Source organism: Temnothorax longispinosus, chromosome 5 (assembly GCF_030848805.1).
Source record: "Temnothorax longispinosus isolate EJ_2023e chromosome 5, Tlon_JGU_v1, whole genome shotgun sequence".
Taxonomy (NCBI): Eukaryota; Metazoa; Arthropoda; class Insecta; order Hymenoptera; family Formicidae; genus Temnothorax; species Temnothorax longispinosus.
In genome coordinates this window covers 14,112,951-14,129,406 of record NC_092362.1, presented here as the reverse complement: position 1 = coordinate 14,129,406, position 16,456 = coordinate 14,112,951, and the positions used below count along the sequence as shown (strand labels likewise).

Sequence of the window (16,456 nt, the reverse complement as noted above, 5' to 3'; positions counted from 1 at the left end):
TAATCATCGTAATAACTTTTTTTTCAAGTCTAAGCTATTGAATTTCTAACAGGGAACATAGATATAGAGCACCACATAGTACCACACCTAGTTTAATTACCAATAAAATTGCACATTCAAAGCTGTATACGATAAAGCGATAAAGCTATATTTGATTGGAAAGAGAAGGATATTACGTATTATTGTACTCTGTTTGATATTATCATTCTAAGATCATACATCATCAAATGGAGCAAACCGCTGTCAACGATCACATAGAAAATAACAATTATCCTCGACAACAGATAAAGTAATAATATGAGAAGTCAGACAGATATTGATGTCAATAATCTAAACGTGATTATTAGTACAAAAATAAAAGAAAATAAAAATAGAAATCGAAAGAGACAAAATAAAAATTAATCTTTCATACTAGTTTATATAAATAATTCACATTTTTTTCAGGTATACTATATTATAATTATTATAATGTTTTATGTTATAAATAATAATTATTTTCATATGTAGTATGCTCTTATGCCATGCCTTAATACAATTTACCGAAAGTTAAGACCAATTGAAAAGTACTATATGCTACAAAATTTTAACAGTATTGTGACTTTGATTATACAGATATCTGTATACAATGTGTTGAAAATATTCTCATCAGTAGTATTTCAACGCAATGTTGAATCTTCAATAGACTGTACACGTAGGAAAATCTGTTACGTTTCGCATGAGATGAGATACTTATCTGAAGATTGAGAATAGCGTGACGTGCATGCGTCTACAAATAAATACATCTTGACAATATATGTACTTCAATGACTATGTACTTCTGCAATCTTCCACAATCTTCCATTCTATATATTTCTTTCACCCATTCTTTCATATTTCCGTTCCCTCTTCGCACCTTTCATTTTCAGTCCCGGTTCCATACTCAAACATGTAAGTAGGCTAGTAGTACATTTCTGTTATTATCATCCTGGTATTAAACGTGACACAAAGAGAAAATAAGCATTAGTGGAATAGTTGTATCTGAAGACAATTTACTCGGTGCTAACTAAACGTTTTGCAAATTATCACCCGGTCAGTTATTGCATTAATACATCAATATTATTTCTTTCGGCAAGTATTTTCCTGGGTTTCTTGTTAATGGCGCAAGAATAAATTCTGCTGTAACAAATCACTATAGAATATAATAAATTAAGCATGTAGGGTAATTTTATGACAAATTGATTATTTATTCTCTCAGATACGTTGGCACACAACCATCTAATCGGGGATGTATATTTTATTAATATTTATGCTCCTCATAAAATATTGGTGCACAGTGGTTTTGCATTCTATTCCACAGTGAAGAGGCATGTGGCATACATACATCGGATTAATTAGAGCCCTGCAGACATTAAATTATATTTTCTTATGAGGAAATATAGTAGATTCGTCTTCTAGTCTGGAATGCGGGTTAGGCACGATTAGATGACATGCTTTGATACGTGTATTTCACACATGGACACTTCAATTAAAATTGATCATAAAAATTACATAAAAATTATTCTGGTTTGCATTAACAATATCGATAATTTAAATATAAATTGTAAAACTTATATATGTATTTTTTATTTCAAATATAAAACGCATTGATTTTGTGAGAAGTTTTTTTGGCATTTCGGCCATTGAAATTGCGATTTGATTGCGGTCACCGCATTTAATTAGCGCTGATAGGATTATATGGTTTAGCGGCACAGTCTATTTCGCAGAAATCGATTCACTAAAAAATAAAACATCGCACGCAATCATCTGACCTATTTTTTTGTACAGAAATGAGTTATTTTTTAATTACGAGATGACGCTATTATGAGATGACGCTAATAAAGTATCAACGTTAAAAACTGCATTGTTACTGCATTGTACCAAAAATTTCAACAAAAAATCCCAGTTTAATCAATACATATAGCATGCTTGACTAAAATTTATATTGGCTCACAATTATTGTGCCACAGTTGCGCGCAGATAGTTCCGGGATATTCTAAATTAAAACAAACAGAAATCGATAAACATATCAAATAATTAAACTAAAGACAGAAGGATAATAAACTTAAATTGCGCCATTAAAATTATATCAAGTCATATAATACTTAATAAGTGGTTTTAGAAAGCTCGGTGAATGATCGCGTATTCGCTGAAACGTATAGCGTCAAAATTATGCCAAACAAATAATAATATAAAGTCATATATAATTTAGCGTTTGACCTCGGCGATTGACACAGTACTCTTGCTAATAACTGAAGAAACGTAGCTCTATCGTATCAACACCAAATTTGTATAATAGTGGGATATAATTCTATATAATTTAAAAGATTACAACACATTGTACATTTGATCTTTCTATGCTTTATTCATTTTATTGTTAATCAGATTCGACATAGATTCTTCCTTCTTGTTCTTCAATGCAAAATATTGGTTTCTAAATTGGTGTCAGATATTTACATATATAGTATAGTGTTTAATTCTCGAATAACTACACTAAAAAAAAATGTTCTGAATTTTAGTAAATATTAGTTCGCATACAACTGTGACTCTATTTACTAAAATGAAGAAAATTTTCCTTTTTATTAGTATATGTGTATATTCACTGAGAAAAAAATATACTAATAAAAAGAAAATTTTTCTTTATTTTAATAAATAAAGTCACAGTTGTATGTATAAATTAATATTAACTAAAATCCAGAACATTTTTTCTCAGTGTATAATAGAAATATTTATTACTGGTCCATAATATTCATTTATTATGAAAAGAGAAAGCAAATAAAACAGAATATCATATTAACATTATATATAGATTTTTACATACAAACATATCTTTTTAAAAACTCTGATAATTTTAAAAAGTGAATAGAAAGAAAAGCAAATTTGTTTTGAGCTCTCATTTATAATGTGTTATTTGTCAAGTTATTGATATAAGTTTCATTTAGATTAGATGTCATCAATCTTATATAATTATTATATAATTAGATAATCACTATCTTTTATAATCATTAAAAGATTATGCGCCAGATGTAAGATGCTCTGATGTAAAATGCTTATAAAAGATACTCATAAAAAAAGAAAAATTATTCTTATTAAACGAATTATTATATACCATTATTATTATTATTATTATGCTACGCACTTATAAAACGTTATGAAGTTGATTTTATTAATCATTTATATGTTATATGGCCGATTAAATTAGAAGAAAGGAACGTTAATATAGTCTTATAACGTACAAAATATTCATATATTTGATAGAAACGTGATCCTATTATTGTAAAAAAATGCCCAGCAGTAAAAAGTTTCTTTATTATCACAACTATGCGAATTAGTAAGGTCACTTATAGCGATATTATCACCTTAAAAGTGAGTCTTCTGTCCCATAAAAACTCATTTGGCAATCAGATGCGCAATTTAAAAATTTAAGCACATCGAATAGAAAATTTAATCACACTATAACAATGCTCATTCATCTGTGCGATACCCACTTGAGAAAATAAAAATGTTATAATCTTGTAATAATATTTATAAAAAATATCGATAGATGTATGCGCATGTGGTATGTAATAAAATTATAAGTTCATATAAATAAATTCTATCCAAAATGTAGAGAAATTATATTTTCATTATAAAAAAGTTAACATTTTATTATATATAAATGCTTGCCAACTTATAAGCGTTATATTTGTAAATCAGAAATATTAGACATACATTATTTTGCTTGCATTCTCTTTTCATAATCAATGAATATTATGGACCACTAATAAATATTTCTATTATAGCTATTCGAGAATTGGCAATTACGGTTAAATAATAAGATACTAAGTCGTGAACTTGACCTGTGTAAATATCGCTTACTAATTAACCAATATTAATATCTTCAGTTATTATTGATAAATTTTCATCATTTTACACGAAGAATCTTTCTGTGTGCCACCATCTCGTGGTAAATCCGCCAAACGCAGATACTGCTGGGACGGTTTGTGCGCACGCACCAAGCCTTATCGATGAGAGTCGGCAAAGGCAAAGCCACCAACGATATAGTCGATGGATCGAAAAAGGGAAGGGGAGAGGAGGACAAAACGGCGCTGTGCGTGTGGAAGCGGAGCGTGGTAGAGAGAGAGAGAGGAGAATCAGTGGCTGGACTCTGGAGCGAGTCAGTCGGCTGGGAGCTGGGTGATCAGCCTGTCTTGTGAACGGTCGTGAGCTACATCACGTATGCCGTTTCTCTAAAGGCTGACAGACTCCCAGCAGGTGTGTAGGTGCAACGAAAAGGCGACGACGATTCGCTGTCACGTCGTTGTGACGGTGAAGTGGGGAAGAGCACGTGAACGTGGTGAAGAAGAGAAGGTACAGGACTGAAGGTCGTTAGAAGGGACATCCCAAGAAATGTCGGGAAGAAAGGAAATCGGAGCACAAGATAGCGCGCCGAAAGAGATAGACATTGATAAACCATACTGGGATCAGAGCACTTACCGAGGAAGGGCATTGCACTTCCTGACAGTAACGAATCCGCTCAATGTCTTCGCCACGAGTCAACAGCTTGAGCACGCGCGTGATGTCGTCACGAAATACAGGTAGTCGTCGCTATAATTAGTATTTCTTTTCCTTTCTCTCAGTTGGAATACGTAATCAACACGGTGACGTTATATATCCATCATACATACATAAAGAGGTATGTGTTGTATGTGTTAGCATTATATGTATATAAATGTTACCACATTCTGTTATACATTTGTTTACGTCTTGAGTTGGAGTAATTTCCGATTACTACTGATTTACTTATCACGCGTTAACTTTATCGAAGAAAAGATTGCAACAAACAATTGTCTAACACACGCCGTAATATCTTTATTATATATTTTTTACGTTTTCTAAATCCTTATCTCTTCTAAATTATCTTTTCTACTTGTATGTTAATGTGACCTGTGTATTTTTATTTATTTATTTGTATAAGTATGAAATAATAATCCGTATACAATTATACAACTTTGATGTCGTCGCAGACAGGGCGAGGCCTTGGAAAAACAAGGAATCACTGAATACGAATTATGGAGATGCAAATATCTATACGACAGTGCCTACCACCCTGATACTGGCGAGAAAATGCTGCTAATAGGGCGTATGAGCGCGCAAGTTCCCATGAACATGATGATAACCGGCTGTATGATGACATTTTACAAGTACGTAATTGAAATTGTTGACACACAAAAACTTAACGATAACGTAACGATAAGAACACTCACAAATACTATGACTTTCAATGCTTTATAAGATATCTTAAATATTATTAGTCTTACAGTAATATTTCGATAATTGGCTTTTACATTTTTCGAAACGGGGTCAAAATTTTGAACAAAAGTAAATAAAAAAAGATTACTTAAATTATTTCTCAATTATCACGATTATCTCCTCGATTATCTCTCAATCTCGAGTAAACGTTTAGAATAATTGAAACGTTGCAAGAAACCAGTTTAGAAAATTGATGACATTTAAGAAGTCGTTGAAAAGATTGCTGATTATTCTCTCCGTAATAGTTGTTAGAAGTCCGCGATTATATCGCGATGCATTATTTATAAATCTCTTAGATCAACGCCGGCTGTAATTTTCTGGCAATGGGTCAATCAGTCGTTCAACGCCATAGTGAATTACACGAACCGTAGCGGTTCGAGTCCGATTCCAACGGAAACGTTGGCGCAGAGTTACATCGGCGCTACAGGAGGCGCGGTGATAACGGCGCTGACCCTGAACCGTCTCGCTCAACGTGGACCACCACTGGCAGGCCGATTAGTGCCATTGGCGGCAGTTGCCGCAGCTAATTGTGTGAACATCCCTCTCATGAGGGTCACCGAACTTCAAAATGGTATTGAATTACAAACCGAGGACGGCACGAAAGTCGGGCACAGTAAACGGGCGGCTAAACAGGCGATCGCGACTGTAACGTTATCGCGAATACTTATGGCCTCTCCGAGCATGGGTAGGTTTCATTACACTTATTTCATTAATCAAGTCTCTTAATGAATTTGACACTGAGAGTCGATTACGCTAACTTTAATGAAATAAAGTTTTTTTTTACTGCAGTCATATCACTATATGCGGCATACTATTCATAAGAAAAAGTTGCATAAATAACTATATTATTATTATATTAACTATTTAAATAATTCTAAATTTGTTCTAAATAAATTTCATCTCTTTTAAAACAATCAATTAAGCTCGGTGTAAAGATCATTTATGAAGATATATTTAAAAATGGTTTTATTTTATTTTATTTCATTGTTGCAGTATTGGCGCCGATAGTAATGAATTACCTAGATCGAAGGCAGCTATTGCGTAATGCGAAATGGGCTGCTGGACCAATTCAAGTTTTAATTTGCGGAGTGTGTCTCACTTTCGCAACGCCGCTTTGCTGCGCACTTTTCGCCCAACGCGTTCCTATCTCGATAAATCAACTGGAACCCGACATACGAGAGCAAATACGATCACACGATGCCGGTCTGGAAACTGTGTACTACAATAAGGGCCTTTAAACGATATAGAGCAGACCATCGTGCGGCATATTTTTACCCGCATATTTTTACCGATCCGAGAACATGGCCTATTCTTGAAACTCAGGTATACACGAGACATTTCCAAACACAATACTCGAAAGCACATATTATTATCGCGGACTTCCAACGATTGCGTAAGCGATTCGTTCTTGTTGGTACTTAGCGCAGACAGACGAGACACGGTCCTATTCAAGTATCGCTATCACTGAGTGCGCGTAGCTTTGTGTAATAAAAAATCGGCAGGGGATTATAAATTATAAAAATATAAAAATAACTTACCGGCCGATGCGCAACAGCGGAGTTATAAGTTGTGACCCTGCGTTGATCTGTAACAGAGAAATATTTTTACATTAAAGCAGGGTTAGATATCCAAGATATAATCGACGCTTGAAACGCTTGAAATAAATAATTATATCGCGCCCGTTAAACTGTTGAAACATTATTTTATTTAATAGATATATCATCCAAATTCTAATGCAAGAAGCAATCGCGGCCGCCGGCGCCGCGGCCGTAAGCAGTTACATACTTCCACATTAACTAATTCGCATAATTAATCCGCGAAAATCCGCAAATCGTGCGCAAGTAATATTACGACCGTGCCAATAAGAGAGACGCGACGTTCGCGACGTAATAATATGCGGAGATCGGAGATCGAACTCCGAAATTGCGAAATTGCGCCGGAGTTAAACCTCGAACGAATAATGAGTATCACGTAATATAATCAAGTCGCGCCGCGTTTGAGAAACTGAATCCACCACAGGACTGACAGGATAGCAAAATAATAAACAAATAATTACTCACCCCACGGTTGCTCCGCTGTCGCCCGATGCCTCCCAGGCCCCCTCCTCCTCTCTTTGGTCCTCCTTCGTTGTCGCATCTCTGTCGGCGCGCACTCACTCACTCACTCACTCACGACGTTCACGATTTTCACGAAAATCGACGACGATATCGACGCTCATGATCGCGCGATACTTTTGACACTTTCGACACTACCGGTATTAATCTCGCGACGCGGCACGTACTTGTTACACGGCGACGGAACAATTACAAACAAAACTGTACGATAATACGATTCACTTGACGCTCGTGACGCTTATTCACGTCTCGCAGTCCCCGCAGGTAGACACGGCGCGGCGGAGAGAATTTCATTAATCCATTAAGAGAATTTCATTAATCGCGCGGCCAACTTCAACTCGCCAGCAGCAACTGTCGCGAGGACGTTACACTTGTCGCTTGTAAAGCGATTTTAGTTAACCGCAATTAAATCATCGATTTATGAACACGATGTCTATCCTCCACGATATCCAAATATCACACGAGGTTAAACGACGCGACGTTAACAGAGACTATGTGATTAAACACGTCGCGGAGTTACTCGATTTAGATTTTAAAGAGCCACTCGTATCCTTTATCTGTGTTCCAAAAACGACGGCAACTTCATTCTGAAGCCGTGCGACACGACGCGAGACGCGAGTCAAGTCCACGGTTGAGAAAAGCGAAACCGATTATTCGAAAGAATGTAATTGAATCTCGGTATCCGTATAAATTCCGCGTAGCACATTAAATGTACACTCGATATATCACAGTTTTTCACAATCTAAACAATCCGACCCGGCGATTCATGTATTTACTCCGCGATACGATACGGGAGCGGGAGCGCGGGAGCAACGACGTCACAACGAGTTACGAGCCACGGCCGCGCCGGCTGCGAGCGCCTCGAACGCCGCGGTAACATGAGTAGTGGGGATAGAGTGGGGGTAGAGTGATTACACACGATGCGCGTTCCTGCGTGTGCGTAGTCAAGTCAGCCTATCCCGCTCTATCCCTACTGCTCCATGTTACCGCGGGCCCGCAGCCCGCGGCCCGTTTCGACGTTGCTCTCGGATCGCATCGCGGAATAATATACGAATGGTCTCTCAGGGCGGATTGTTCAGATTACAAAAAACTGTGATATATCGAATGCTAATTTAGGCCGTTTCTACGATCAATCGTATGTCAAAGTCGATCAATGTCGGAACGTAACCGATGGTCCAATGAGAAAAATTCGTTTTCTAAAAAGAAATCCTCTCATTGGACGATTGAACCATCGGCTGCGCGACATACGATTAATTGTAGAACCAGCCTTAATACAATATGCTTCGCGGAATTTATACGGATACCGACTACCGAGGTATATCGCATTCGATAATAGTGACTTTCGATTATATTTCTTCGGGTGATCGCGGTCTCGCTTCTCTCAACCGTCAACTTGACTCGCCTCTCGCGTCGCGTCTCTCGCGCGGCTTTAGAATGAACTCAGAATAAAGTTTTCGGAACACAGATACGAGTGGACCCTAATGGCCTCGATGGACCATCGCGCAGCGCGATTACGTAGCGCGCGACAAAATCGCGCTGGTCTGCCGACTGCCGAGGTCATAAATCGAGTAACTCATCGACGTGTTTAATCACAGACTTTGTTAACGTCGCGTCGTTTGATACACCTCGTGTGATATTTGGATATCGTGGAGGGTAGGCATCGTGTTTATAAATCATTGATTTAATTGCGGTTAACCAAAATCGCGTCACAAGCAGCAAGCGTAGCGTCCTCGCGACAGTTCGGGCAGTTTCGGACAGTTACGCCTGACGAGTTGAAGTTGGCCGCGCGACTTACGAAATTCTCTCCGCCATATTAGCGTCTACCTGCGGGTTGCGGGACGTGAAGCGTCACGGGCGTCAAGCGGATCGCATTGTCATATAGCTCCGTTCGTAATTCTTCCGTCGTCGTGTAATTAAGTACGCGCCGCGTCGCGAGATTAATACCGGGAGTGCCGTGCAAAGTGTCGAAAGTGTCGCGCGATCATGAACGACGATATCGTGGATTTTCGTGAAAATCGTGAACGTCGTGAGTGAGTGAGTGAGTGCACGCCAACGGAGATGCGACAACGAAGGAGGACCGAGGAGAGGAGGAGGGGGCCTGGGAGGCATCGGGCGACAGCGGAGCAACCGTGGGGTGAGTAATTATTTGTTTATTATTTTGCTATCTTGTCAGTCCTGTAACGGATTCAATTTCTCAAACGCGACTCGATTCACCTATTACGTGATACTCATTTATAAGCTGGCGCTAGACTATGCGCGATTCACGGTTCGCCATTCGCGCCGATTCGCCAGCGGGGCGGTTTTCTTCACGAAATCAAAGAGATGAAATTCATCTCATTCGAGTCTAGCGCCAGCTTTTAACTCCGTTCAAGGTTTAACTCCGGCGCAATTTCGCAATTTCGGAGTTCGATCTCCGATTTCCGCATATTACATCGCGAACGTCGCGTCTCTCTCTTATTCGCACGGTCGTAATATTACTTATACGATTCGCGGATTTTCGCGGATTAATTACTCGCGGAACGAATTAATACGGAAGTACGCAGCCGGTTGCCAGTGCGATATAATTATTTATTTCAAGCGTTGATTATCTTGGATATCTAACCCCGCTTTAATGTAAAAATATTTCTATGTTACAGATCAACGCAGGGTTACAAGTTATAACTCCGCTGTTGCGCATCGGCCGGTAAGTTATTTTCTTATTTCAATGTCGAAATGGATTTATCAAATTACATTACAAAACGTAAATATAGGATAAGAAAAATGAGATATAAAAGAATCACGAACAGTCTAACAATTATTAAACATGATGTTAAAATTTTTATTTACAATGTTTAATGTAGCGGTAAAATGTTCTAAATTTCTTAATCATGAAATATTTTTATTGAATATTATTTTCCATTTATTACAAAAAAATTAAAACATTAAAGATAATATAAAGGTATATTAAATGAATTAATATATTATAATATATTAGTATGTATCCATAAATAATCGACGTTCATGGTTGTGAGATGGAGATTTACAAAAACTATCGTATCAGGGTGTCTATTCAAATCCTGAAAAAAAAGTTTACTAAAAATTCCCTGATTTTCCTCGTATTTTCGTTCAAATCTTCATATAAAAAGTTTTAAATTCCAGTGAAATATCCTAATCTTTTCAGACAAAAACAAATTACTGAGAATTTTTTAAATTTCTTAGGCTTTTCTAGATAGTAGACAGTAGACACCCTGCTTACGAAACGAGTCTCTTATTATTAATTATATACGTCCAAACAAATACATACATATCTCTTCTTTTGCGGCCTGCGTACGTATGACGAACATTTTAAAAAACTTAAGAGATCTCTAAATGTTCTTTCTTGTCAAATGAGAAAGGGTAACGAAGACAATAAAACACTTCAAAGTTGAATGTTTCAAACGAGCGTTTATTATAAACCTTAACTGCATATATCTACAACCGCAATTTATCCGTGGGATAGCTTAAGCATTGTGACAACTATTCAAAACAAGAACATTGGGAGGTGCCGATTTTTCATCGCCAACGCGTTGTACGCGAGGAGGCGGTTTGATTTTACGGCCGAATCTACCAGTTTTGCGTTGCCAGAGACCGCTCCTCGGTCGATTTCCCAATTCCCGATTTTTTCCCGCGCTACCAATTGGCGTGGAATCGTGCTCGATATTCGATAGTCGACCAACCGTAGCCATGCACGCCTCGTGCAAGCTAAAAAGTTTCTTACTGGGCATTTGTACTACCACGCGATCGCCGTCTCGCTTCATAATTGTTCCGACGGTACCGGCACCGTGGATGAGGAACCCACCCAGTCCGGGATATTTCTCTACGCAATGAACAGGGGTTCCCGTGGGTAAAGCACCGAGAGGATAGGCGTCTCCCTCCGAGGGTCTCACAGGATTACGCGGTATTCCCTGATGGGTACGTATTATATCGCCCGGCTTCATGTTCTCCGTAGCTAAAATGTACTTGAGTTCCCGACCGGTACCGACTAACGCGACAAAAGACGTTCTACAACCGTCTTTAAAGACCTCTAGGACTTTCTCTTCCTTTGGCGGCTCATTAAGGTCCTTCGGTCCATCCCTGATCCACTTGATCCAATGAAACTTGTGCTTTATGCCACCCCCGATACCCTTGGCTACTAGTCTACCTGTTTTAGTAACACAAAAGCGATTTATTTTCCTAGCGGTTACAGTTAACTTTGAATAAGATGCTTCAGCACAAAATATTCATAAGTCACATATTTTTGAAGGAAATATTTATCTCGATTAAAGGTATCGATATTAGATGAAGATTGAATTAACTTTAATTCACAAAAATTGTCTTTTCTAACGTTGCGATTATCTGTCATACGAATGACTATTTTATTTATAAATCTTATAAAACAAATTATATCTATACGATACGTAATACTATACGATATAAAAATTATATTGTATAAATATGTGTACACATATCGATATGCCCGTAATAGAAAAAAAACCTTCCTCAACGAAATAACGTGTGCTTGTGCCTAATCTAAGTCGATACGTTAGTTATCTGCATTATCTTCCAGTAGTTTTCTATTTTATATCAGCACTCAGCACTATCAGCAGAGGTTACTTGCTTTTAACGAGTAACAATCGATCTATATATACACGGCAAGTTGCCGTCGGCAACGCACATATCACGCACATGTACAGCGTTCGGTTGAATAAGTTTCATTCTCATTAATTTGTAAAAAAAACTACTAGTAAAAGTAAGATACTACGTATATACAATCTAAAAAGGAAGATAACGTTGGAATAACGATTTTATCTCACGTACCTGTGACAGGATCTCTGCCTGCTAGATTCGTAACTTCTAAAGGCTCCACCGTATACTCGTCCTTGTAATGGACAATTCTTCGGAAGGCTATGCCGGTGCCCGGTTCCGGTAGCTTCACGAGTTTCCATTTGTACCTTCTTGGCGCCTGGGACAACACCGAGACCGTTAAACCGACGAAATTAGATATTTGTTGACCGAAAACGCGACGTGTCAATGCCACGGCAGACATCTTGGATCAGATTGAACCACATGTTATGTATACATTCGGTATTTCAGCTAGTGGTGCCATCTTTTCGAATTCAGCTCTCGTCGTAGCTCCAACAGATCTCGCATCTTGCCTCACCGTCGGAAAGTAAAGTAGATATTAGCTGATGTTGTTTAATATCAAGCGTATTAGCTGTAAGCTTCAAGAATGATCAAGAGAGTTCACCGCTGGTTTAAAGTTTATTTTCGTAATGCACGATGCAATATAATCGTTTAAGATTTTTATGATACAATTTTTGGACAAAGATTATTATAGTATTTTATATTTTCGTATACATATATTATACTGATATACTCGTATTTCATATTCATGCTAAACCGAATGTGGCAACACTGCATTTTTGAGAGAAAGAACAGATGTTAATTATATAAATTAAGCAACCGATTTGAAAAAAATTCTATTTTTTTTTACTTATCATGACTTGCGAAAAATTAATATATCTTCAAAAATATTTATAAAACTAAAGAGACAACTCTCTATCCATATATTTTACAAAAATTTACTACACAGACTTTTATTAAATAAATTTAGTAATTCTTACACACAATACGCGATTTAATCTTATCAAAATTTTTGTCGCACCGTCGAAATCGACGCAAAACCGCATGATCAAAAAAGCGTGTCTATAACTGCGACGATAATAACGCTGAAGTTTAGTCGCGCGAACGCGCATAGATATAACGTGCCAATTAGTCGACATCTCTTAAGATTTTGGTCACGCAGAGCGATAACGAATAAACGCTGAAATAACGTGCCGCATTATTATATCGGCAAAGGCCGCGCATCGTCCATGGAGAACGCGCACGGGGTCCCACATAAAGGAACGAGCGAACGGCGTAGAGGGGAACGCTTAATTGGCCCGGGGTAATTATTTTATTAAGTGAGAAGATGGCGGATGGAATGCTAAGAGAGAGCACGCTGGTGCGGTCTGCCGACTAGGGGACGCCGACGGAAACGGTTCGGGGCTCAGGGGACGGACGGGAAGAAGGGGTGAAAGTGAGGAGGTGGCAGAGTCGGGTAGCGCGACAGCGGTGCGGCGCGGCGCGGCACGGCGCGACGCGGCGGGTGACTGTGTGGAGAACGTTTAAATACCTACGTACCCACCGACGATTGTACTCCGTCAGAGCGACAGTTTTCCGTGTAGGTGAAACGCGGCCGCAACTCTCGGTCGTGTACGTATACATATATACATGCCTTACGTGCACGCGCAATTCTCACCGTCACGCACGTTCATGCGCCTGCCTCCCCCGGGCCCTCGTTCCCTTGTCTCCCTTTGTCTTGCTACAGAGAGAGAGAGAGAGAGAGAGAGAGAGAGAGAGAGAGAAAGACGACAGCAAGGGAAGAGGCCGCGAGATAAAGGAGGATAGGGTACGCTTTTGCGCGCGCGTTCAGCGTCTCCGCGTTGGTCGTGAAGGAGGAACATCTATTACCCGGTACATAGACCGGAAGGGGGGTCGGAGGAGGTGGAGGTTGGAATCGTCCAGGGAGGGGTGCGGGCAAGAGTAGTCGAGCGGCAAATTGTCCGCCATCTTACCCACCTTATACCTTATCTCACACCCTCGCCCGTAACCACCCTTATCCACTCCTTCCTCCGCTATGCTTTCCTCCAACCAGACCCTCTCACCCTACACATTCCGTTCTCTCCCGCCCTCCCGCTTAGCCTACCTCTTCATCGTCCTCTTCCTCCTTCTCTCCTTCTCTCCTTCTCTCCTCTCTCCCTCTTACCTCTCCGTCTCCCCCCCCCCCGCCCGCCCTTTCTCTCGACAGCCCCCGCTGCGCCGCCGCCTCCAAAGCTTTAGATTACCTACCCCTTATAAGCGCTCGTGTTGCCCATTTATTACCACGACTCCCGCGACTACCACGACCGAAAGACCAACCGCCCCCACTTCCTTCCCCCGAGCTCCCTTTCATCCTTCACCGTTTTCCACCGTTCATCTCTCCTTCCTACCTCCTACCACCTTCCTAGCACCCCGCATCTCGCGTATTTCCTTCGTTTCTTCGTTCTGTTCTCAAGCACCGCCGCGATCCTTATTAACGCTTTAACGCTACCATTACATAACTACGCGTGCCCGCTCCCCGACTCGGGTGGCTCGAATAACACGATTAGTCGAGTTTACAGAGAATTACTCATACTAGGAACTATGTCTCCCTGCAGCGCGTCGCTATACGCTCTATTCGTCTAGATTTAACAGCGATCGAGCGGCTCCCGAAACAAGCGGCAGTTAACTAACCAACACTCTCGTATTGTGTTTATGTGTTACCGCTATCACGACCAACGCGACAACTCCATTATACTTTGTTTTCAGAGTCTTCTTCTTAATCTTTCTTTATCTTAATCGCTATCTTTTCGTTTTTCATTATTCTCGCACTTTCCCCTCGATGTTGTTCCTCGATACTTATCTTCCAACAGTTTTTTCATCTCTTTTCTTTCGTTTTCCAACATTGCCCCACAGTCTCTATTATTCTACGAATTATACATGTCAGAGGTACATCTGTTTGAAACGTAGCGCTGCTTCCTATCTACTTCTCAACCACGAATAATATTAATCATATTTGCAGAGAATTACGAATACGAGAGCCGCAATTGTTCAGGGTGTACTATTATTCCCTATTCGCTTAAAATTTAAAAGAACGTACGATTTTCTAAAGAAAATTATGCTTGTATTTATGTTGTTCACGCATTAATCAGCAAGTTCGAAATTCTTTCTGAATAATTTTTGTGAGTGAAATAGATTGCCAAAATTTCCTCGCACATTCCTTTCTCTATTCTCTTTTTTATTTTGTTGTTTTATGGTTTATTTTCACTTAATTTTCAACCACATCTAACATTTCCTTTGTTTCATACTATTCCCGAGCACCTTATTATCTTCAACGCGTACTATTATATACCTACGCTCGCGGTTTACGGCGAGAGACTCAAATAACACGATTAAACGAGTTTACGACGAATTACGTGTATTAGAGCTATACGTCTCTTCAAAGTGACTACCGCTTTTATTCATTTAGATACACAAACTATCGAGCTCTTCTTCACAATGAGAAACTACAAAGCGATATTGAAAGGTCACGCTTTGGAAACGTATGCAACAATCCTTGTCAAACATACTAATTTCTCCTGAAAATTATGGCTCTAAGCTCTTCCATTATCTCGTACATTTAACACTAAATGTGTCAGATTCCATGTGCTTTATGTGCTTAATATGAAAATCGCATACGCGCAATGTAAATAGATGAAATGGGACAACGCAATGAGAATTAGACAGCTACATTTACCGCTAAATGTGCGTTTAAAATTCAAATGTGTTGTATACTTCTGACGTAACTCGCGCTAAAGCTAAAGCTCGTATATTTATTTTGCAACAGTGCGATAATTAACTTGTACATGCCTGCATCACGAAAAGTCACGGTATTGTTCGCAAGGTGAGCAGCACACTCACTTTTCGCGACGCGTGCTATTTAAAATTAACATACTACTTTATTCTAAAGAGTTAAAAGTTGCAATTGCTACGTTATAAGACAATATTTTTTATATATAATATAATGAGAAATAAGGTTTGACGTGTTGTGCTAAAGCATAATATAGCATACAATTATCGTGCTTTAAAATTTTTATTCTTAAACAAGGTGTAACTGCAACGTTGTTAAATACGGTCGGTCTCGCGATAATGGCACGCAAGTTATCCTATATTGATCACAAGCAGCGGTATTTAATGCGTACCGCACGGTAATTTTCACGCGGGATTTTCGCCGGCTGAAAAATAACCCTGATATTAGACACGCGAAAAAAGTTTGAGGAGGCGAGAAAAAGCCCGAAGGAAAAAAGCCGAGAATGGCGGTCGATGAAACGTTTCCGCTGGGACGAGTTGGAATAAACCGCGCGCGGAAAGCTGCTGCGGGGGAGGAGCAATGAGCGAAAGAGGAAACGAGAACAAGGGTGGGAGAGCGGAAAAAAATT

General features: G+C 39.2%; 3 protein-coding genes across 6 annotated transcripts in view; 1 reads left to right on the top strand and 2 right to left on the bottom strand.

Moving 5' to 3' along the window:
- Osi24 (Protein) overlaps positions 1-12,328 on the bottom strand; it is a 32,543-nt gene extending 20,215 nt beyond the window's left edge. For 2 of the 3 annotated variants that reach the window (XM_071777451.1, XM_071777454.1), the window contains exons 1-2: positions 12,237-12,328; positions 6,846-6,892 (exon numbers count right to left, since the gene is read on the bottom strand). The gene's annotated coding sequence lies outside the window, so the exon portion shown is untranslated. Of the gene's footprint in view, positions 1-6,845; positions 6,893-7,367; positions 7,455-12,236 lie in introns of those variants that run through there. The other variant, XM_071777453.1, reaches the window with a different exon arrangement.
- Sfxn1-3 (Sideroflexin-1-3) lies at positions 3,894-10,829 on the top strand. 2 transcript variants are annotated; one of them, XR_011731892.1, is made up of 5 exons: positions 3,894-4,592; positions 5,022-5,198; positions 5,604-5,992; positions 6,301-6,630; positions 10,058-10,829. XR_011731892.1 is itself a non-coding variant. In XM_071777455.1 (4 exons), exons 1-4 carry the CDS (start codon positions 4,405-4,407, stop codon positions 6,543-6,545), a joined length of 999 nt encoding a protein of 332 aa, XP_071633556.1. In that variant the 5' UTR covers positions 3,894-4,404; the 3' UTR covers positions 6,546-7,089. The 2 variants fall into 2 exon arrangements, 1 of the variants encoding a protein (XP_071633556.1); XM_071777455.1 differs by lacking the exon at positions 10,058-10,829 and having other exon boundaries at positions 6,301-7,089.
- On the bottom strand, positions 10,901-12,465 carry Mrpl2 (mitochondrial ribosomal protein L2). The gene is made up of 2 exons (XM_071778997.1): positions 12,237-12,465; positions 10,901-11,580 (listed from the first exon to the last, which is right to left on the bottom strand). The coding sequence occupies exons 1-2, from the start codon at positions 12,463-12,465 to the stop codon at positions 10,901-10,903; spliced, it is 909 nt and encodes a 302-aa protein (XP_071635098.1).
- Between the last annotated feature and the right edge of the window lie 3,991 nt (positions 12,466-16,456).